The 22,778-nt window shown below is 66.0% G+C and overlaps 1 protein-coding gene across 1 annotated transcript in view; it reads left to right on the top strand.

The window, feature by feature from the left end:
- Positions 1-833: 833 nt before the first annotated feature.
- TAFA5 (TAFA chemokine like family member 5) overlaps positions 834-22,778 on the top strand; it is a 106,297-nt gene continuing 84,352 nt past the window's right edge. The window contains exons 1-3 of the mRNA XM_090272183.1: positions 834-979; positions 1,298-1,513; positions 2,817-2,881. Of these exons, the coding sequence (XP_090128309.1) occupies positions 834-979; positions 1,298-1,513; positions 2,817-2,881 (427 nt within the window). The remainder of the gene's footprint in view (positions 980-1,297; positions 1,514-2,816; positions 2,882-22,778) is intronic.

Genomic DNA, 22,778 nt, shown 5'->3' with positions numbered 1-22,778 from the left:
TGTGGCATGTGGTATGTCTGTATGCACATGTGCATGTGTGCCGTGTGTGTGGCGGGCGTGTGCACGTCCCGGAGAGCAGGCTGAGAGCGACCCTCCCGGCAGCGACGCGGTCTCTGCGGCCAGGCGGCCGGGGCCCAAGGTGAAGTCGTGCGCCTGTGACCGTCTTTGCTCCTCCCTGGCGTGAGTCCCATGCTCAGGCCCTCCAGTGGCTCCTGGGAGGGGTTCCACACTCCCTCATGGGGCTCTTTGGGGCCTCCCCTCCTTGTGCAGGCCCAGAAGACCCTCTGAGCCGACCTGGGAGGGTGAGTTCCCAGCAGCATGCCCGCTAGCCTGCAGGTCCCGCGGGGGCCAGAGCCTACCCGGAGCAGGAGCAGGAGCAGGAGCAGGAGGTCCGCTGAGCACCTGCTGGGCAGCTGGGCTCGCTGCGGCCACAGGAGAGGGAGGATAGCGATGGGCCCCTGACCTGAGAAAACCCACCTTCCCACACTCCCCTTCTTCGTAGAAATGAACCGGTTTTGCAGGTGGTAAGTAGCTCTGCAAACAAACCCAAGGATAATCATTGTTATCCTGCTCAGAAACCCACCTCACAGGGACCAGCCCTCAGCCTGGGAGTGCAGAGACGCAAGGCTGGGGCCTAGTTGGTGATGCCTAAGGGGACAGGAAGCAACGGAGAGCACTGTCTGACAGTGCCTGGCCTCGGGAGCTGGGCGGCCCTCCTGGGGGCCGGATCCCAGCTGACTGCGCGGTCCAAGGCCCAGGCCCTGCTCTCCCCCCGGGCTCCAACGCACAGCCAACATCAGGGGTGAAAGAGTCCAAAGCACCCTGTACGCGGAATGACTCCGGTGCCCCCACCCCAGGGGCAACCTGGTATCCCAGCTTTGCAGGCCTGGCAGGGGTCGGATGGGGCCGCCCAGGGCCAGCGGGCCCCGGAGCCCAAGTCCGGAAACTTTCGGCTGCCCTGGCCCGGCCTCCCTGAGAGGTGCTCAGGCTGCGGGCGCCCCGGGACAGCTCCGTCACCATCCGGCGGCAGGGCCCGGGCGCGCGTCCCTCCGCCGGCCTCCCCTGCCGGTCCCGGGGCCCCGCGCCTCCAGGCACGCGCCTCGGGCGCCCCCTCGCACTGGTAGCTGGTGCGCGGAGCCCGGGCGCTTAGCGACGCCCAGAGCGGCGGGGCCGGCGTCCCCGGGATCGGCGGGCGCGGGCGCGGGAGCAGGCGCGGGCGCGGGCGCGGGCGCGGCGCGGGGCGGGCCGGCGCGGGGCGCGTTGGGCCGGAGCCCGGGCGCGGCGGCGGCGGCGGCAGAGGATGGCGCGCGCGGGGCCCGCACGTGGAGGCCGGCGCGGGGGCGCGGGCAGGGCCGGCTGCTGAGACGCGCTGCTGCCCCCCGCGCGGGCGCCGCGGCTTCAATGGCGCCATCGCCCAGGACCAGCAGCCGGCAAGATGCGACCGCCCTGCCCAGCATGTCCTCAACTTTTTGGGCGTTCATGATCCTGGCCAGCCTGCTCATCGCCTACTGCAGTGAGTACCGCGCGGCCGGGCTCCCGAACGGCCCTCCGGCCCCGGCCCCGGTTCCCGTCGCTGGCCCGGGGCCCCGGCGGGCGCCTCGCGGGCCGCCCAGAGTCTGCGTGGAGTTGCGACCTCGGGGCGCCCCGTCCCCCGTGTTCCAGCCGGTCCTCCGCTGGGCCGGGAGGGCGAGGGTCCGTCCGGCCTCCTGGCGCTCGGGCACTTCGGAGGCGCGCACAGCTGCCCGAGCCACCCTCCCCTGACTCCGGGGCAGGGCCCGGGCTCCAGGCCCCGGGTGGCGCGGCGCGGCGCGTCCCTGAGCGGCGATGCCCACGGCTGCCCGGCGCGCTGCCGCCACTCCCGGCCCAGGCCCGCGATGAGATCCGAGCCGAGCCGAGCCAAGCCGAGCCAGAGACTTCCTGGCCGAGCCCCGCGCTTGGGAGGTGGCGGCAGGTCCGAAAAGGGCGGAGAGCGCTGCCGGGGTGTCCGCGGGGCTCCGTGCCCAGCGCTTTCCGCCGGCTACACTCCTGCCGGGGAACGAGGGGCCCGCGGTGGCCGAGCCCTGAGCCGGTGCCTCCTGCGGGAGCGGGGCGGGGCTCGCGCTGGGACGCCGCCTGGAGTGTCTGCCTCCCAGGGAAGCAGGCTCGCCAAGCAGCTGCTAAGAAAGAAGTGAGGGGTGGGCTGCCTGGGAGGGTCCGCCGCCACCGCGGACATTTCTTGAGTCCGTCCTGCCATCTGCGTCGGGGATCCAGTGGGTCTGGCAGGAGCCGCAGGTTCAAGGCAGGGGTGGCGGGCTGGTCGGTGCCAGGGCCCAGGCAGGGGGCTGGGGTGTATGGGGGGCCTTTGGGGACCCAGAACTTGGCTCGGGGTCGGCTGGGGTAAGTGGGTAAGTGGGGTACAGGCTTCCACCTGAGACAACGGCTGGGGGTGGGGGTCAGAGTCCAGGCACAGTCCCAGGACTGGAGTGGGGGTGGGCGGTCAGAGCTCCAGTCACGCGTTGGCAGCCGGTGGGGGGTGGGGGTGGGGAGGGGTCAGCGTCCTGGGCACAGGCTTGGCTGGGATGGCGCAGGCTGTGAGGCTCCCTGGCTGGCCGCCTGGGACAGGCTCCTGGAGCCTCCCCCTCTCAGCGGGACGAAAGACGGGGTGCTGGGGAACACCTGTCATGGAGAATCATGGGCGAGGGAGGTGGTGGAAAAATATAGATTCTTTAAAAAAAATTTTTTTTAAGAAGCCCAGCTCTGAGCCTCCCTCCCAGCCACCACCTCGCAGCCCAGGCCGTCCCAGCTCCCAGTCTGAGCCTCTTCCGCTTTTCCCCAAGGAGACTGCAGGGGCCGTGGGGCGCGGGGCCGAGTCCCGGGACAGCCCAGCCCTCCGGGGCGCGAGGTAAGCTGGGTGCCTAGGGCCGGAAGCGTCCTGTGCTGTGAGCGGCGGTGCATTTCCCTGCCACTGCTGGGGACAGCCGGCCACCATGCGGGGAGGGGGCTTGGAGCCTGAAGGTTCCCAGCGGGCTGTGTCCGGGAATCCCAGTTGGCACAGCCCCCCCCCCCCTCTGGTGTGCATGGCGCGTCCCCAGGAAAGTGTCCCCAGCCGGATGCGGGGAGCAGCGGGTCTGGGGCTTGAGCGATGTTGGCTCCCGCTCCCCAGCTCCCCTCGCCATTTGGCCCAGGCTCCGCGTTCACGCGTTTGGAGTGGAGCCCTGGCGCGGCTTCCTTGCCGATGGAAGGGTTTAACGGCAGATAAACTCCCGCTGCCCCGAGGAGGGGACATTTGAACGCTCTTCTTGGTGGCATCTTGGGAGAGAGGCTCATTCATCAGTGTTTGGGGAGGGGGCTGGAGCGCCCTCCGCCCGCGGCGCCGTCCCTGGTCAGCTGTGGCGGCAGCGTCCTTGGGGCCCTGCGGAGTAACCGAGGGCGCAGCCTGGCCTGGAGGCAGCCCGCCAGCTGCGGAAAGAACAGCTCATTGTTGTTAAGTACGCGACCCCCCGCCCCAGGGCTGCAACACCGCACACCCCCCGCGCCAGCCAGGGGCTCCCGCCCCCACCTTGTCAGGTGAGCCGGCTGCTCAGCCCAGCCCCGCCCCCGCCGCCGGCGCTCACACCTCCCGGGACTGCCCCGCCTGCCCCAGGTGGCCGTCAGAGCAGGGCCGGGACCTGCCAGCCGCTCAGGTGGGGGTGGAGCCTGAGGCCCGCCCCACCTGCTCCGCTTTCCGGAGACGGGTCTCCCACCAGGACAGGGGCGTCTGGCCGCAGTGCTTCCAGACCAGAGATCATGGCGAACGGGAGCTCAGGCCGCCCGCCCCCTGATCGGTGTCGCCGTCCGTGCGGCGAGGAACTGACACACCCCAGCCCCCCGGACGCGCACGTGGAGAAATTAACACATGCCACTGGAATGGAAAATTGAATAATGTCTTACAGTTTGGAACAGCAGTCCTGGAGGGAAAAAAACACCTTTTTTTTTTTTTAAAGAATTGATCAAGCCGATAAAACGCAGCTGAAACAGGTCCGTGATTTCCAGTCTCCCCGGGTCTGTCTGGGGTGAAGAATAGTCAGCATCCTTGTTTGTGAATTGTGTTTGTTATCAGTCAGGATTCTTATTACTCACCATGTTTTCATGGTGCAGAGCAGATACATTTGTATCGTATTAATTAGGGAAAGTGATACGTCTCGTACGGGATTCAATTATCCTGCCTATTCAATCAGGGCCTGTCTCGGCGGCACGGAAGGTGCTCACTTCGTGGTGGTGCCGGGAGGAAACCGGATTACTCCTTGGCCTGGTTTTCAGAGAGAGGATGTTCTGCTGATCGCCGCCCGGGAAAGGCCTCCGTTCCGGCGGCTCCCGTCCGTGCTCGGGCGATGGGCTCCATCCTCTGGCCGGAGAGGGACCTGCAGCCCAGCAATTAGCTTAGTTGCTATAGTGACACAGCCCTGTCTTTCTCCTGCGGGGAAGAATTGCCAGGAAGAGCAGGCGGGGGGCGGGGGCTTGCTTTAAGATGTGTCCTGCATCCCCGGGCACATCCCGCCGGCAGCTGGGGCGGACGGCCGCTTGGCAGAGCTGACCCGGGCCAGGACGAGCCGGGCGCTGGAGAGGCTGGAGCCGCTTCCTTCTGGTCTCGGGAAGCTGTGGCTTAGCAGGCACGGATATAGGTCACCCTCCCCTCGGTGGGCAGCGTGTGTGGAGCAACGCAGTCACCCCGACGTGGCCGTTGGGGGTGGGGTGGGGGGGTGGGACCGCTTGGTGCTGTGGTCTTTACTCTCCGGCCCTCAGCGCATTAGCCGCGACGGTGCCCAGGAATCCGGCCGACCATGGGAAGGTGGAGGCCTTCCCCCACTGAGCCTGGACGCGGCCGCTTCCGCGCAGATGCCACTCGGGATGAGGACACGGGACCCCGGTGCGGGCGGCACGTCCCCTGTGCAGAACGGCCAGGCACACAGACGTCCTGTCAGAACTGAGTGGCACCTTGAAGCGAAATCTCACGCCCTCGGCAGCCACTGCGAGAAGAAATTACAAACAACCTCAAAATTGTCTTAATCTATTAGAATATTAACCGAGTGTACACCCCTGATGGTGCATTTCCTTTATAAATACAATTTATTGCATATTTAGGAGAGATTAGGACGCTCTGCTTTCCTGCTGTTCACATCTTATTTCGGGGGCTCTGGAGGAGGTGAATCGGGAACACTGGGGGCTTAATGGAGGGGCACTGCTGACGTCCGCTTCTTATCTCGTTTCTCTCTCCTGCTGGGTTCTGATCAAAGGACGCGCTTGTGCTGTGTCTTTCAGCCCCAGAAAGACACACACCCGCTGTTTGTGGGCTTCCTGCGAGTTTCACGCAGTGCCCAGGGGTCGGCAGGGCGGAGACGCCTGGGGACGGATCCCGGGCCGCATCTGGAACAACGTCCTTCTGGGCGATGGCCCCGGGCAGGCTGCCTGCCCGCCCCTGTCCCCACAACGTCCTCTCCCCCAGAACTGCCACCGAGGGTCCACACCTGGCAGGTCCCGGCGTCCCACAGAGGGTGGCGCGCCCGCAGAGCCGTCTGTGCGTGGCAGCGCGGTCTGTGCGTGACAGCGCTGCGCACCTGCCTTCGGGCTGCATCCACGCGGGGACTCCCCACTCAGGACCCGCCACTTCTCATCCACCGAATGACACGTGTAGATCGACTCCTGTGGCCTGAAGTAGCTCAGGTGACTTGATGGCGTAATTATGAGAGAACGTTATGGCTCTAGAAAAGGGCAAAAAAGCGAAACATTAAAACCCCCATTTCTTTAATGGCTCCTCAGCTGTGCTGATTTAGGAGGGCTCGTTTTTAGCATTGAGATGTGAGGCTCTGGAGTTAATGACCTCTCCAGGATGCCACCTGTCACCCTGGGTGACAGCAGTGACGGGGAGGAGACTCGCTAGGTGGACCCGATCACCTGCGTGCCCGGGGACAGGGGGAGGCCTGCAGGTCTGCCGGTGGCGTTCGCTGGGGCTGTCTGTGGCCCTGCCCTTTCCATACTGACTTGCACGCTGTTCACGGACCCGCACCCGGAGTCTGGGGTGGCTGGCTGCCCAGTGCACGGGTGGCTTCTGGGAGGGCCCTGGGGCTGGCCTGGGGGGTCCTGGAGGCCACCCATGCCCGCCCAGCCCTGCCTGCTCCTCCCTCCACGCTCTGCTCTGCGCGGCTCCCAGATCAGGGCCTGGCGCCCGCACGCCGGCTCGTGGCCTCACGCTGTCTGCGTGGCTCGGCTTTCCAGAGCCGGCGATCGGTTGGCAGAGGATCGGGACTCTTCTCTCTGTCCCCCGCGAGTGGAGTGGGGGCTGCCCGAGGCTCTGGAGCAGTTACTTATTTATTAGCACAGTTGGCAGGAGCCGAGGGTGGGATCACTTCTGCCTCCAACGAGGGGAGCGGGGCTCTGGAATCCCTGGTCCCACGGCTCGCGGGAGGCCCGGTTCCAACTTCCTGTGCTAGCGCGTCCTATGGAACGACGGCCTGGGCCCGGGAGACGGGGCTCCTGGTAGTCTCCCCGGAGGGGCCTCGCTCAGCTCCTGGAGCTCCCGCCCCCCGCCCCCGGTGTGTCACCTGCTGTGGGGCTGCCAGCGCGCCTTCCCCAGCCCAGCCGGCGTCACCTGCCTGACCCCTCCGCCCAGACCACTCCTGCTGTTCCCAGCCACGCCGGAGCCACGGGCTGGGCTGTGTGCTGGGCAGGCGGGTATCTCCGCTCATTTCCAGGCACCTCCGCCTGGAGCTGCAGCCTCTCCTGTCTCGTCTCTCACCTGTGACCGAGTTGCTGGCGGTGATAACACTGCCTGGAGGCCGTCAGACATCCCCGCCCCCCCAGCCCCCCCAGCGTTGTGAGTGAGGGCGCCCGGTCACTGCACCGCGTTCCCGCCAGTCTGTGCCCTCCTCTGCAGGGTAAAAACACCCCCCCTAGTCCTCACGCCACCCACAGGGTGGGCACGGACGAGCCCCTCGGGACACGTGCCTGGGATGCGCTGCATCTGTGTGGGTGCAGCCTGTGAAGATGCGCGTTCTGGGGTCAGCCAGCGCTCCTGCGCACACGTGCACACACACACGCACACACACGCCATGAGGGTCTCCCTGCAGCCCAGCCCAGCCTGCACGCAGCTTTGCAGCCCCAGATTCCGTGTGTCTTGAGCCAACTCCCTTGTCTGCACCCTGAACGTCCACAGCACTGGGAGGCCCCAGGGGAGGCTAGCACTTGATTATCCCTACAGCTTGTCCTCCCAGCGAGGCCGGAGCGCAGGTGTGGCGCTGGCTTCCTGTGCCGACAGCGGGTGGGCCTGGGTGGACGACGGGCTGGGGCGGAGCTCGGGGCTGCTCCCCCTGTGCCGCCTGCTCTTCTGTGCCGTGTCTGTGTCCCGCGCGGGCCCGGGTGCACACACGCCGCAGACGTGCATCCTGGGCCTCCCATTTGCGGGCCTCGGATTCCCTCCCGGAAGCTGATGGTGCCCGTGGGCCTGCCAGGCCCAAGATCCCACGAGGACAAGCAGGGACCCGAGTCCCGTGGGAGCACAGGGCGTTGGGGCCACAGCCCCAGGACAAGATCCGAGGCCGCCGACGGCACCTGGCACGCCTGCCCCCGCGCCCCTGCCCCTGCCCGCAGCTCCAGGCACAGCGACAGGCGCTGTCCGCTCAAACTGTGAGTCCTGGAGCCGGCGGGGTTTCCCCGAGGCTCCCACGCTGACGCTGAAACCTCTGGACAGGCCTGCGAGTGTGCCTTCAGATAGCAGCCTGGGCACTCGGCGGCCGGGTGCCCAACGAGCCGGCAGGACGGACGGCGGGGTCTCTGAGCACACAGCGGCAGCCGCCCCGGCTCCTGCACCGGCGCTGGGCGTCCGGCCCCGTTTGCCCGCTGCCTCGCGCGCGCCCGCCCCCAGATGCGCCGCCTCTGAACACGGCCCCGCAGCTGGGCGTGCCTGGGGGTCATGTGAGGGGGGCTCTGGCCGCCCGGGTGCCCTTCTTCTAGGCCCTGCTCCCCAGGGAAGGGGGTGCCGAGGGTGGCCAGGGAGAGGCCGCGGGGGCATGGGGTGCGGGCAGAGGCAGCGGCTTCCCGGGGCCTGAGCTCTGCCCACCTCACTCTTTTAGCCCCGGGTGAGGGGCTCAGGGGTGCGGGAGGCGTCTGGTGGCAGGAAGGGCGCAGGGCGGGTCCCCTCAGGGTGCAGGGCCGTGGCTGCAGACAGGTGTGCGTGCAGCGGCAGAGGGGATGGACACGGGGCACGGAGGAGGCCCCGCCCCCGCCCCCGCCACGGGCAGACTGACGGGTGGGCCCGCACATCGCGGGCGGTGGCCCGGGCTGGGGTCCCAGGAGCCTGCGGGGCGTCCTTCTTCTCCTGCCCAGTGTGAGCCAGGGGAGGGCTGGGCCAGGGGCTCGGGCGCCAGTGTCACCGCAGTCCCTCCTTGCCCTGTGGCTGCCGGGGTTGCTGTTCACCACGATTCCCCGGCTGGGCACCCGCCCCCAGCCCAGCGCCCAGGTACACCGGCAGCTCCAGAACAGAGTCCTGCAGAGAGGGGTTGGGCAGCCAGGGCCCTGAACTTTGGGGGACTCCCCTTCCGCCCAGTGCATCCTACCTGGTCCTGCCTGCCTGTCTTTGTGTCTTGAACGACCAGCCGTCAGGGCGGCTCTACAGTGTCCTGGCTGCCAGCGTGGTGGCCGGCTGCTCCCTGTCCCCACTCCAGGGTGTCGGCCGGCATTGAGGAAGCTGCAGAGGGACGCCATGGCGGCTCTGAGCTCACCTGCCTGTTTTCACACAGCCTGGCCGGCGAGAGGGCAGAGGGGACGTCCTGGCCTGCTGAACCCCACGGAACACAAGTGGGCGTGGAGCTGCGCTCGGGTCGGTGGGCTCCTGTCAGCGGCCATCGCTGGCGTTGGGGCAGATCACCTTGTGTCTCTCCGAGATCTGGTGTGGATGTGGTTTTACCGAACGTAGAAGATAGTCATCATCAGGCTGCCCGTGGCCGGAAGCCTTGGCGCCTCGCTTCTGGGGCAAGCTTGAAGCAGTTTTCTAGACAGCTTTCATGTGACAGTTTTTTAGCACCTAAAATGTTAATGTCTCCGAAGCTGTCCTAAAAGTGGCCGGACTTGGGAAAGCACACTCCAGCTCTATTTGTCACCAATGTTCGCTGCAGCACCGCATTCCTGGATGGCACTTCTGGGACACTGCTCAAGACTGTTAACAGGCCGCACGAACTTGTGCTAATTAATCGGTGCTGATTGGTGCTTCTGGGCCGCCGCGTGGCTGTGGCAGGTGTGTGGGGACCCCTGGGTGCTGTCTCCCCGGCAGAGGCCTTTGTCCTGCTTTCCTGGTCGTCCCACACCACCCGGAGCCTGCACAGCGTCCCAGCGCTCAGAAGCCCAGCGTGTGTGTCCTAGCGAACCCCTGAAGGCTCCTGAGCCCCACCCTGGGAGACCCGAGTCCCCCAGACTAAGAACACAACTTGTCACCAAAGCCTCGGGGCATCAGCGCTGGGCAGCCAGGGCCTCTGCCGTCCGTGTCAGCCCGGAACTTCAGTTTGGGGACGAGACACTGTCACATGACAAACCGTGCGCCTGTCTCAAAAGACCGCGCTTTAAGCAGAACGGATGCTCAGTGCTCTGGTAAAGAGATGCATTTGCGGACAGAGGCCGGCGTTCCCTCTGGCTCCCCTTTCGTCTTCACCCTGAGGTTCCAGCGGCGAAGGACCCTTCGCGCAGACAGCAGCGGCGGAAGCCCACGCGGCTCAGCCGGTGGCCTGGCCGCCTCCCACGCGGAGCCCAGGTGCCTGCAGAGAGGAGCAGGCAGCGGCGCCTGGTGCTGTCGTCATGGAGATGGCGGAAGCCCTCCAGTGGCCATCACCGTCTCCGGTGGCCCGACGGTTTCTGGTACACACTGAGATGTGCCAGGACACCAGAGACGGCGGGTCTCTGTCCGCTCAGCGCACTAGCCCTGCCCATCGTGACCCGGACGGAGTGGGTGGTGAGCGTGCTTGGGGGCCCAGACCCTCCCTCAGGGTGTCACCTCACACCCCGCTTGGCCCAGCGGCTGTGGGGGGAGTGTCCCAGGCACAGAGGAGGGGGATTGGGCACCACCTAAGGGCCTCGCACACGTTACACTAGAGGGAAACTGTGTGGGGGCCGCGCTGGGCTGGCGGTTGGTGGCGGCCAGGCCCCCGGTGACGGCGGACGCTCAGCGCAGCCCGACCCCTGGAGCCAGGCAGCCGGTGCGCCCAGGTCCTTGCCGCCCTGCGCTGAGTGTCACCAGAACCTTTGCAGGCGAGGCCTCTGCTGCAGGCTCCACCCGTGCTCCCGTGTGACTCAGGTGGATGTACTGGGCTGACCTACAGTCTGGGCCAGCCCTGCTGGCTTCCCCAGCCCCGTGTCACTGAGCCTCCCTGCGTGTCCTCAGGGCCCATGCGCATGCCTGTTATCCATGTTCACATGAGCTCCTCCAGAAAGGTGGGGCCTTCTGTCTCTGTGTTTAGCCCAGGGCAGCTGCCGCCATCAGTCATTTACACTTGAGTATGAACGAGGCTCCGATGCTGATCTGGCTGACGGGGATGGCATGGACATGGCGTGTCCACGTGTGTGACCCTGACTTTGAAGACTAGCTGTATCAGGTGTTTCCCCCCGGGTGGCAGAAGGGCCTTCAGCCACTTTCTGATCCACTGGCTGGGCTAATTGAAGGCCCACGGGGGTCCTCGTGGCGCGTCCTTGTCTGCTGTCCTGTCATTCAGAGTGACATGGTGCTGGCCCCACTTCGTTCTGCGTGAGCACATGGTGTGTGACCCCGGAGGGTCTTCCCAGCCCAAGGGCTGCACATCCCGAGACCGTGAGGGGCCGAGGACAGAGGGGCGGGCGGAGCTGGCTGTGGACGCCTCTCCGCCGCTCATGGGCTGGGCCTCCTGGTGCAGGGGAGGATGAGGGTGCCCAGGGCTGGTCAGCCGCTCTGTCCGTTAAACATGGGGGGCGGCCTTTGCTCAGCTTCCCCGCCCCGCGCCCCCCGCCCGCAGCAGGCTGAGCCCCTGCCACCAGGAACGGGGCACAAGGCTGCCTGACACGATGGCCTCACGGCACAAGTGCTGGTCTGCGTGCCAGACACAGGCAACCTGGGCACCGCGGTCCCTGCAGCCGGGACACCGCGCCCAAGGCCATTCCAAGGTGACATGGGGGCTACAGGGGAGGTGCCCACCTGCCCCCAACAGGGCTTTGGACCCCGAGAGGTTCCGGGTGGCCGATGGCACGGTGAGGGCCGACCCCAGCCTGGGGCAGGATGGGTGTCGTGTGCATGCAGAGGCCCATGTGTGCCCTGCCTGGGCCCATACCGCCCCTGACATGCATGGAGCAGGGGCCCGAGGTGGCTTCTGGCCCAGACGTGCCTGTTGGTGACACCGAGCAGTTTAGGGCCGTCCAGGACCCTAAACGCAGCCCAGGGTGGCCCTGTGCTTCTCTGGGGTGGAGGCGCCACATCGTGCGGGGGGCAGCTAGGGACACCTGGAGGTGAGCTGCTCAGCACGTGACTGGGGGCTTGTACTGAGGTTGGTGCCCACACCTCTGGGGACTCTTGTTTCCTGCAGGGACGGGGCTGAGGGAGCTGCCCTGAGCTGCAGGCAGGGAAGCTGCCCGGCCTCTGGCCTCCGGCCACCGGGGAAGGTGCACCTGGGAGGCCGGCCTCAAGCTCCTGCTCCGGCAGCAAATGGGGTCAGCTGCCTGGCACTCCCAGTGGGGGAGGGGGGGACAGCGCCTGCCATCCTCACTGCTGTCCCCGCTGCTGCCTTAAAGGCACATCCCTCCTGGGGCCCTGCTTTGCGCCAACAAGCCTGTCCTCTCAGCTCTACTGAAAAGCCATTTCTCAAGTTTAATTTTATAAATGTACTTGCTGAGACAGTCAAAACCGGGTGCCTTCCCCAGGGACAGAGTCGCGTGGCTCAGCAAGCCCCTCACTGCCACCAGCGGCCCCCGAGCTCCTCAAGGTGGCCCCACGCAGGCCCGTGTCTCTGGGATCAGAAGCGGGAGGAACGCATTGCCTCTGAAACTTCAAGCTGCAAGACCTCCCCTCTGGGGGGGCAGCCGCAGGCCGCGAGGAGGGGTGCGGGGCGCTGGGGGGTCAGGGACACGTTCTCGGCGTTTATCCCACGTTGATGAGAGGCCGGCTGGTTGTTTCAGTCTTACAGTCCCCGGGCGTCGCCCACTGGTCAGCAAAGCCCTGACAGCCCATGGCCTGCGACCCTCGGGGCACCGGCGCGGGGTTAGCGGCCTCTGTGGGCCGTGCGGTGTGCGACGGGGTGGCAGTGGTCTTGTGTCCTCAGGAGGGCACTGGGGACAAGGGGACGTGGTTAGCTGCTGTTCCGAGGACCTGGCCCGGCCTCTTGGGGCACCGCGGTGAGGGGCCTGTGACCCCCCGGGTGGCTTCCGTGCTGGGCCAGCCCCCGCCCCATGGTCAGGCTGGTGACTCATCCCAGTTGAGGCCCATCAGCCTGGGCTCTAGGGAGCTCCTGGAACTGAGCACAGAACGTAGCGGTGAGCTTCCCAGCAGACACGGCAGCAAGGGAAACCCGCCTGGTGTCTGGCTCTCTGTCCACTGAGGGTCATCTCAGGACGTCACACAGCTGTCACAGCGCTGCGGGGGCACCTCGGGAGTCGCCTCTCCCCTCCCAAGCCCTGCAAGGCCAGCACTGTTGTTTCCACCCCCCACCCAGTGCGCCCCCCTGCGCTCAGCGCTGGCGTCAGAGTCAGAGGGGAGAAGTGGCCCATGTCAGGCGGGAGGGGTCTGGGCTGCACGGGGCCCTGTCCCAGCCTCCCAGCGGCCCCCCTGGGGCCCCATCAGTCTTTGTGGGTGGTGTCCTTCCTCCAGGGGTCTGACACAGGGACCCCCACCCTGCCCGGGCCCACCGGCCGCCGCCCCCCAGCCACCTCCAGCCTGACCTCCCCGTCCGCGGAGAGACGACCTTGGAGGGGCCCGGTGCTGCAGCCGCCGCGCTGTGATGGGCCCGGCGGTGTCCCCATTACCGCCGTGGCTGCTACCCGAGGACTAATTAAACCAGATGGCGGTGGAACCCGAGTGGAGACGCGGAGACATTTTACATTTAAGTTGATCAAAATTAGGTGGAACGGCATATGCTCGCGGAGATTAAGAATTTTTTAACTGCGGATTAACGGCTTTTCCTAACACCCTTCCGTGATCTCAGTACAACGCGCCCTCTGCCCCCTCCGCCCGCCGGCGCCTCGCTGCTCCCGTCCCCCGTCCCCAGGACCTTGGGCCACGCGGGTTCGGTGTAATTTAAGTGAGTCTGATATTCGAGGCAGGCATCCCGGGGGGGGGGGGGTGGCATTAGCAGCTGCAGGGAGGGGGACCACCCCAGCTCTCGGCGGGACCCCAGGACGGGCGCAGACGGCCTCCCCACGGCTACATGCAGCGCTCCAGGAGCTTCGGTCACCCTGGTGGGACTTTGTGTCTCGGGGACGTGGCCTCAGAGGCCGAGTGGCACCGTGAGGAGGCGCCCCCACGAGGGACAGAGCTTTCTCTGGGGGGTGGCGGCTGCCTTGCAGGCCAGGCCCAAGGACCGTGTGCGGTTGGGCAGGGGACCGAGGGGGCCACCGGGAAGTGCCCCCTGCCTCGTCCCTTTCAGAGAGTCTGGCTGTCCTCACGGCTGTGCGCGTGATGACGTGTTGCTGTGGACGTCAGGGGACAAAACCAGCTGTTTCCAGTGTGCGTTCTGTAAGTGGCGCGATCAGTGTCCGGTGGCCACCACCTCTGTCACGTTCTCCAAGGTGTCCATCACCCAGAGGACCCCTGTGCCCACGAAGCAGTCGGTCACTGCCTGTCACCTCTCCTGCCCACTATGGAAGCCCCCCAGGAGCCCCCCGGAAACACCCAACCTCCCAGCTTTTTTGAAGCAAAGGCTGAGAGGAAGATTCTGGAACACTTGAGCAGACTTGCTGTTTCTTCCTCTCCCCCTGAGCAGGGAAACACTGACCGTGGCTCTGCTGGGCCCCGCTGCCCAGCCACCCGGGGGTGCCTGACCTTGGCAGGGACCTCGGCGCAGGAAGGTAGCTCTCCTTGACCTTGAGTGGCCCGCCCGCCTCTGAAGACACTGTCGGCCCGTCCTGCTTCCTGCCTCCCTCTGGGAGGTCTGAGGGCCCCTGGCCTGGGCCTGGCCCCAGGCTGGCGCTGCGGCTGCACCGGAACGCTGGTGGCTACCGTGACGGCACAAACATCCGGGGCTTCTGCCCGGTTTGGCTCTGGGCCCCCGAGGTCTGCGCTGTGTCCCCGTGGGAAGCAGCCCCTCCTGCTGCCCAGACCCCGGGTCCCTGTCCCAGCAGCAGCAGTGGGGCTGGAGGGCATGGCTGCCTGGCCGCCTCGCTCCCCTTGCGTCCCTTCTTCCCCGCCCGTCTCCTCTGGGCGGGCACTGTGGTGGGGAGAGCCTGGCAGAGCCCCTGTGTCTGCAGCCCAGTGACGCTCACACGTGACAGCCCCGGGACAGGCCTCATGAAAAGCCCCTTTGTCCCGTCGGCTAATTAAGAAATAGCAGCAGGCTTCAAAGGAGGCCCAGACCCCGTGTCTCCTCTGGACATCGGCCACGGCCATCAGGGGCGGGCGGGCGTGTCCAGCATCGCATGGGCTCAGGGAAGACCCCCCAGGCCCAGCACCGGGCTCTGCTGCTTCCCACGGGGCCTGCAGCCCACGGCGGCACACCGCCGCCTTCCGTCCCGAACAGCCGGCGCTGGGGTGAGCCGGGCACCAGGGTCGGGTCTGGGACCCAGTGCGCCTCTGTGCTGGCGGCTCAGGCCGGGGCTCGGTCTCCGAGGCTCCGTTCTCTAATCCGTGAAACGGGACCACCACGCCACCCGGTGTGCCGGGCTCTGCGGCCGAGGACGCTGCAGGGCGCCCTGTGCCAGTCGGTGTCCAGGGTCCCCACATCCGGACCATAGACCCTGCACCTCCTGGGGGTGCCCGACGTGGCGCTGTGAGCCGTGTGCCCTCTGCCCAGCTGCGTGAGCTCTCACGGTGGGGGACTCGGCCCGGCGGCCCTCACGTGGGGCTCACACAGGCTCAAAGGTTCTCTCTTGGTGACTATGGTCAGGCGTCCGCCCCTCCTGCCCGGAACCGTCGGAAGCCACAAGCCGGGGCCGGCACGGAGTCACCCCTCACTGACCGCAGTCAAGGCTGCGGGGCGGCTGTTCCTCCTCATCTGCTTCATGATGAGAGAGCCCGACCTGCGGGCTCCAACGTCGGCCCCAGGCACACTGGCATCTCACAGACGTGCGGCTCTGGGCTGTGGCCACAGTGGCCACCACACGGGAAAGTGGCTCTGCCTCTCGGGCCTTGGCTACTGGTCCAGTGGGGGGGGGGGCGGAGGGGACGATGGCCCCTGCGGGTCCTCCCGGGGCCTCGGCAGTTAGTGCAGGTGAGTGACATGGTCAGAGCACCTGCCACCTGCAGGGCTGCCCGGCCACAGTCACCATAAGCCCCATCGTCCTCGCCACCTGTGGCCTCATGGGGTCCCAGCAGTGATGCAGGCACCCCTCCTGCCAAACAGGCACCCTAGCATCCCCACAGAGCCCTGCCCAGGAGCCCAGACAGCCTCACGGTCTGTTAGAGGCGCTGCGCTGGGGGATTAGGGTCGGTTTCCAGCTGTGGAAGCCACGCCCCCGCCCCCAAAGAAGATGGTTGTCCCAAGGACCCCGTAAAGCTAGGCAGGTTCTGCCCAGCACCCCCACAGCACGGTGAGGACAGTCACTGAGAGGGGCGAGTGCTCGCCCCCCCCATCTGGGCGTGGGAGGCCGTGTCTGCACCCCAGGACAAGCAAAGCCCCGCTTTCCTGCCCAGTGCGATGTGGCCGGCAGCCGGTCCCCAGCACCGCCTGGGGCCTGGGAGGGAGGCCCCAAGTCCACCGTGCAGGCCAGGATGTCCGGGCCCCGTGCCGTCCACGGGCCCTCCGGCGCTGACCCCAGCCGAGAGCTCTAGGGTCGTTCAAATTTGAAAATTAACATGAAATCAAAAGAGACAGAGTAATTTTTCATTGCGCTTGAAAGGTGATTTGCTCTCTCAGCCGGTGCGTAGTGTACTGATACGCGATGTCAGAAGGTAAACGGTTTTAAACCAGATTCAATTTAAATTTCATTACGTATTTGTGGGAGACAGGCTCCGAGAACCCCCCCTTTTCCTGGACGATTTTTCACTTTTAATAACTCTGGTCCTAACGCCCTGATCTGTTTATCACGCGATGTTCTCATGTCCCGGGGCCCAGCCTGGGGCGTCTGTGACACCGGCCAGTGGCTCCGTGGGAGGCAGCTGGAGACGAGGCTCAGGGGCAGCTCAGCCCCGGCGCGGGGTGGGGTGACGCGGCAGCAAGCTGCTCCGCCCTGGGGCCGCTGTCACCTCCCCGCCCGCACTCCGCGGGCCTGCAGCTGGGCCCCTGTGAGGTGACGGCCGCCGGGCTCCTGCCCGAGTGCAGTCTCAGCCCATCCGTGCGCCACTGTGCAAACTGGGACAGTTTACTCACCTTCTCTGTGCGCGGTCTCCTCCCGGAAACCGGTGACACTGGGTCGCAGAGCATCCTCTGAAAATCCGTGTAGCCCTGGGACCGCAGACGTGACCATTTTTGGAAATACGGTCTTTGCCGATGTGCTGGGTGGGTTAAGATGGGGTCGCGCTGGGCTGGGGCGGGCACGGATCCAGTGCCAGGGCCTCATGGGAAGAAGCACGCGTGGGGGCGGGTGGCACATGAGGATGGAGCAGAGACGAGAGACACCTCGAGCCCGGACGCGAGGTGCCAAGGCCGTCACAGACAGCGGAAGCTGGTGCAGGCCTGGGCCCAGCCGACACCTTGAACTTGGACTTTCAGTTCCAGACTGAGAGAGCGAACTTCCACTGCGCAAGCCGCCCGGCGCGTGCCCGGGGCAAGGCTGCCCTGGGACCTGACTGGGACCTGGTGTGGGGCGAGGGCCCCGGAGCCGCCGTCTCTGTGGCCACAGACCGTGCACGTCCCCAGGCGGCGCGGTGCGGGGCTGGCCGCATCCACCCTTCCTTTTCCTGCCTCATGGGGGCCACGCCTCCCCGATGCGGCCGCGGCCAGGGCTAGCCAGCCCATCTCGGACCCCTCCTCCCACACACGGGGAACGCTGTGGGGCCGCAGGGCAGGACGGCCACGCCAGCAAGCAAAGCTGTGGTTCTGGGCAGGGACGCGGCCACGGCGGCCCAGTTCTGCGGGATGAGACGCACGTCCCGAGGCAGAGCCTGTGAAGAGCCCCGGGTGAGCAGGCGCAGGGGCTGTGAGGCCGGTGCCGGCAAGGGGAGCCTGGGCAGCGGGTTTCCCCGTGTGGCTCAGGCAGCGCCCGCCTGTCCTCGGTCTGCCGGAGGCCTGAGGGGCCACCGTGCTGCGTCTGAGGTTCTGCCGCGGGGTCACCATGCCCCTGCCTGGGACCACACCCACCACAGCGACCTCCCCGGGCAGAGGCACCGCCCGGGCTCGTGTGGCCGTGAGAAGTGGGTCAGTCCCTTTTCGCTGTCGCCTGGGTTTCAGCCGGGCCGCTGGGTAACCGCAGGTGTGGAGGCCACAGGGGCAGACAGCGCTCTCCAAGGACCAGGGAGGGGAGAGCGCGGCTGTCCTGGGTCTGGAAGGTTCTGTCAGGGCAGGAGTATGTCTGCGGGCCGGGCCAGGGAGGGCGCGGGGCGGGCGCTGGGCTGCGACTGCCGTGGGAGCACCCGTAATGCTCCTGGTGACGTCTTCCGCCCACGGCCATGACGATGCGGGGCCTGGGCATGGGAAGGACGCTGCCCTGGGCATCCTCGGCCCGTTTCACCAGCTGTCACTGTCCTGTCCTCTGCGGGCGCTCTCCACCCAGCCCGGGGCCACCCTACACGCACACCGGGCGCTGGGAACCAATGATGTTAGCGCGCCAGGGAGCTCTTGCCCCGGGTGCCGGTTTGTTTTGCTTTACAACATCACACAGTGAGGGATGGAAGGTTCCAGACCTTGGACGGCCTGCAGGCCCCGGGGGAAGGAAGTGTGGGGGTGCTCCCCAGGGCTCTGCATCCCCCTCGTCCGCCTCTGTCCCCTCTGTCCTGTCTGCGGGGCCGACAGTGGGCTTATCCCCGTGCCGCGTGCGCAGAGCCCAGGGCGACTGCCCAGCATCACCGGCACTGAGCTGGGGCTCGTCACGCCATGGGTGTCGGCGCTGGCCCCCCGGGCAGGGAGGACGGGCCGGGAGAGAGCAGCCTCACTGCTCGGAGCTCCCCGTCTCTATTGCATTTGTCGTGACAGCGTCCCATTCCCTTCTGGGTGGCCCTTGTCCGCAGCATCACGTCTGTGAACCCAGATGGGGCGGCCGGCCGGGCACCGGGTGTGTGACATGTGGCGGTGGCGGCTCTGTGAACACGTGCCGAGCTCAGCCTCCTGCTCCTGCTCGGAGCCAGCCTTGCGTGGGCGGGGCATGGGGGCCGCTGTCTTCCTGGCTGCTGGCCTGGCGCTCAGGGTAGAGAGGACACGAGGGTGGGGAGCGCCTATCACGCTCCTGTCCTGGCCGCGCGTCCCTTCGGAATGGCTCTGTCTGCAGGTCACAGACCAGGGAAGCGTTGGTGTGAGCACTTTATTCTTTTCCTAAAATGATGCCAGAGGGGGGCAGCCCGGAGCTGACGCTGGGCCAACCCTCATCTTCACACTGTGACGTGCACAGGCAGCTTTGGGGGGCTCAACCCGTAGAGACCCCTGGGGGAGTCTCAGAGGCTGCGTCCCTGCCCGTCCCCTGGCCCACCCCAGGGAGACAGAGAGCATCAGCCTTCCTGCTGATCATCTTTCCAGGGATGAGGGCCCTTCCCCCCGGACCTTCCCACCTCTCTCTCTCTCATTATCATCTTCATCTTCATCATCTCCATCCGCATCATCCATGGTAGCAGAGAAGATCCTCTATGTCCAGTCCCCTCAAAAGGCCATCTTTCTCTGGCTCCCACATGGCATCGGCAAAATCCGGCGCTTCTCACGAAGGGGCTCACGACCCCGGTGGATGGAAAATCTATTTGGTGGGTAGGAGCATCTCTAGTGACGCAGAAATAGTTACCCACTGGGCTGTTCCCGTTTGTGGCTCCCAGTTCCCTGCAGTTGGACTCCTGCACAGCTTCCTGTGACTCCCCACCCCCGGAACTCCCTCCCCGGCCCCACCCCGGCCCCTGGCCACCCCGACCTGCTCTGTAGTTCCTGAGCAGAGGCCCCGTGAGACCATCGTTCCCAAAGAAAGAAGAGGCAGCTGGAGGCCTCAAAGCTGGCCGTGCCCACACGCCCGAGGCTGTCCCTCGTCACTGCCTGTCCATCAAGACCTTCCCACCATGTCTCATGAGCACGGTCCTCCAGCCGAGCCGACAGAGGAACTCGAGTCTGAACCCCAAGCCCGAAGCGCCCGTCTGGGGGTCCTCACAGGGTTGGGCAGGAGGCCCGTGGGGTCCGGCATCTGCATCTGCCCCACCCCTGCCCCCAGCTCCGAACCCGTCCTCTGGCTGCTTCTCTGCACTGCACCCTCCAGCCTTGGGGTCTCCTTCTGGAACCCTCCACGCACCGCAGGGCAGATTTCCGATGCCCTCGTGCACCTGAATCAGCTTCTGAAAGGCCTGTCTCAGAGCACAGTTACCTTCCGAGGACTGGGGTCAGGACTGCACCCCGAGACCCAGGGGAAGGGCGCAGCAGGCCAGGCAAGAGAGCGAGGCTGCCTCGCTCAGGCAGGACGCACGGACGCGCCCGAGGCTGCAGTCCTGGGGAGGACGGCCAGGATGGCCCCAGGTCAGGCCGGGAGCAGCGAGTGGCCGCCAGAGCTGAGGCGGGTGGCAGCGCCCAAGGCACGGAGGCCCAGGAGAGGGCGGTGCTCCCGTGGGATGTGGTTTTGTTCACCGCTGGGCACAGCCCCGGGCCCCGCCCGCACACAGGTGCTGCCTGATACGTGTGTGCCTGTGAGTGAGGGAAGTGTGATTCGTCCGGCAGCACAGCTGTGCTGGGACAGATGTGACCCCTGGCACCCCCCCCCCCCGAGGTTCCTCCGCCGTCACCCTCCTGGGGCTCCAGGGCTGGCTTGGCCAGCTTATCCCCTAAGCCTCAGGCGGGGCTCCTCTCCAGACCCTCCCAGGTCTGTCGCGGGTTCTGGGGCTGAATTTCCAGGTGCGGGCAGGGTGGTTCCCTCCGTGGCCCCTCGGGAGGAGCTGCTTCCCCGCCCCGCCCCCGCCTGCTCCTGGAGGTTTGCTCCCAGCCCCCGGCTCCTGGTTCCTCGACCCCTGCTCTCTGACCTCTGCCCTGGCCCCCCATCTCCCTGATCACCGCACCTGCCTCCCTCTTGTGATGGCGCTGGGCTGCCGGATGACCGGGGTCAGGCGCAGCTCAGGATCCTCACCTCCATCCCCAGGACCCGGGCCTGGGCTCCTGGGCGGGACTCAGCCTGGCACCCCCACCGCGTGGTGGGGCTTCCCTGGGCTGGGCCCCCCTGGGTGCCTCCCACGTGCCCACCGAGCTGTGCGCTGAACCCGGCACTCGAGGCCCAGGGCTCCTGATGCAGCGGGTGCGAGTGGAGCCCAAGAAGGCAGGTCTCTGACGCGGTCCCAGGCCTCTGCGCCCGGGTCCCCGTGGAGAACTACTGCTCACGTGCCCCCCACCGCCCCCAGATAGAGCCCCTGTGCCGGCCCACCCAACGTCCTTCCACCTCACTCACCCCACAGCCGCCACCCGCTCGGGCTCTGAGCGCTCCTTCCCGCAGCCAGGCTGGGCGAGGCGGGGGTGCCCTCGGTGGCCCCGGGGCCCCCGCACCGGCATTTCCTGTGCGGTCATGGTCACCGCTGGGACAAGGCTCCACGCCATGGCCTCTCTGCACAGACAGGGAAACAGTCACGTGTGAGAGGGCCCAGCTCGGTGCCACAGGGGACGGGAACACTGGCTGTGTTGTGTGTGCAGTGGGGACGCCCCTGCACCCACGCCAGGAGTCGAGCTAGGCCCTGATTGCACGTGGACGGCACCGTGGGGTCAGGTGCAGCAGCCGCCAGCCCGCGGGCACTCCCGTGCGGTGGTCCTCCCGGGCCAGGAGCCCCCTCGCCCCTCCCCTGGGGCCTTGGTCCCATGCACAGCTGCCTGCCCAGGGTGCCCCCTGGGCCGGAGCTCCCTGGGGAGCGTCCGCCACTGCTTCCTCCCTCACGGCCTCTGCAAGAAGAGACAGTGTCCCCTGAGTGCATCTGCATGGTGACCATGCTGCCATTGTGAGTCTGGGAGCTTCATCGGGACAGGAGTGGGTGCCCCCGTCAGCCTGGCCTGCGCTGAACGGGCTCGGAAGGCTGGCAGCATGGCACTGTGGGGGGCGAGGGGGGCCAGCTAAGCGCGCTGGCAGAACACGGCGCAGGAACGCCGATGAGGGCCGCTCTGTTTTGCTGCGTCTCTTGAATGTGCCATTAGGAACCGTTAGCAGTGAACAGCATCAGCTGTGAGGCACGGGGAGGGGAGAAGGGGGGTCGTCCTTGAAATTTTCTGAAATGATTTCTTTGCCTTTAAGCATCTCTCTCATGATGAGGGCCCAGCATAACTTCGTTTGTTTTGTGAGCATCAGGTGCGCGTGTTTGGAGAAATCAGACTGAAAGTGCGACGAGGTGGCGGTCCGGCCCGGGGCCCTGCTCAGGTCCCCGCGGGCCTCCCACCGCTCTCCATCTGGGGGCCAGTCCAGCCGGGGGGGGCTTGGGGCAGGAGGTGAGAGGGCCACGGCCGCTGTCAAGCTGCTGTGTTCTGGGGCCCAGCGGAGCGCTGTCCTCTGACGCTCAGCCGGGGAGGCGGTGAGGACCCATCCAGGAAGGATGAGCAAAAGCCTGCGTCTGCAGGAGGACAGGTGTGTCTGCCTCAGTGGGTGAGTGACTGAGTGGATGAGTGAGTGAGTGAGTGAGTGAATGAGTGAGTGAGTGAATGAGTGAGTGAATGAATGAGTGAGTGAATGAATGAGTGAATGAATGAGTGAGTGGATGAGTGAGTGAATGAATGAGTGAATGAATGAGTGAGTGAATGAATTAGTGAATGAATGAGTGGATGAGTGAGTGAATGAGAGTGAATGAGTGAGTGGGTGAGTGAATGAATGAGTGAGTGAGTTAATGAGTGAGTGAATGAATTAGTGAATGAATGAGTGAGTGGATGAGTGAGTGAATGAGAGTGAATGAGTGAATGAGTGAGTGGGTGAGTGAATGAATGAGTGAGTGAGTGAATGAAGGAATTAGTGAATGAGTGAGTGAGTGAATGAGTGAGTGAATGAATGAATGAGCGACCGCTGAGCTGGGCCTCGGAGCCCTGGCTGTGCGGGTCTGGGAGCCCCACCTGCTGAGCTGTGGGCAGTGCACTGAACTCCAACATCACTGTCTCCTGAGAGAGCTCCTTGGGCATCTAGGTCACCAGCTAGAATGAAGTGTCATATTGTGCCATCCCCAAGAGAAGGACATTTTCACTGTCCCCTCTTCTCATTTTCCCTTTTCCCAGCTGTCCTTTCTGTATGGGCAGAGAAGTTAGTGTCTACAGATATGATGAGGGTATGTGACCAGAGCATGCAAGGGGCCCAGTGCGGTGGAGTTCAGTTACTTCTGGGGGGACGAGACCAGAGGCACTAGGGCGTGGTATGTGCCTCGGGGTCAGCGCCCCAACATTTACCAATGAGGCCTGGGAGCCAGAGCTGCTGGAGTGGCAGCTGACAGGCTCTTGGAGAGACTAGGAGCAGCAGAGGAGATGCCACAGCCCCTCCCTCAGCGGTCACCTTCCCAGCAGGGGCAACAGCACAGGTGAGGCGGGCCCTGGAAGGTGAGGTGGGGA

Source organism: Furipterus horrens, unplaced genomic scaffold (assembly GCF_987537825.1).
Source record: "Furipterus horrens unplaced genomic scaffold, mFurHor1.1.pri manual_scaffold_4, whole genome shotgun sequence".
Classification (NCBI taxonomy): domain Eukaryota; kingdom Metazoa; phylum Chordata; class Mammalia; order Chiroptera; family Furipteridae; genus Furipterus; species Furipterus horrens.
Note: the sequence above shows the minus strand (reverse complement) of the source record. Positions and strands in the feature narration are given on the sequence as shown.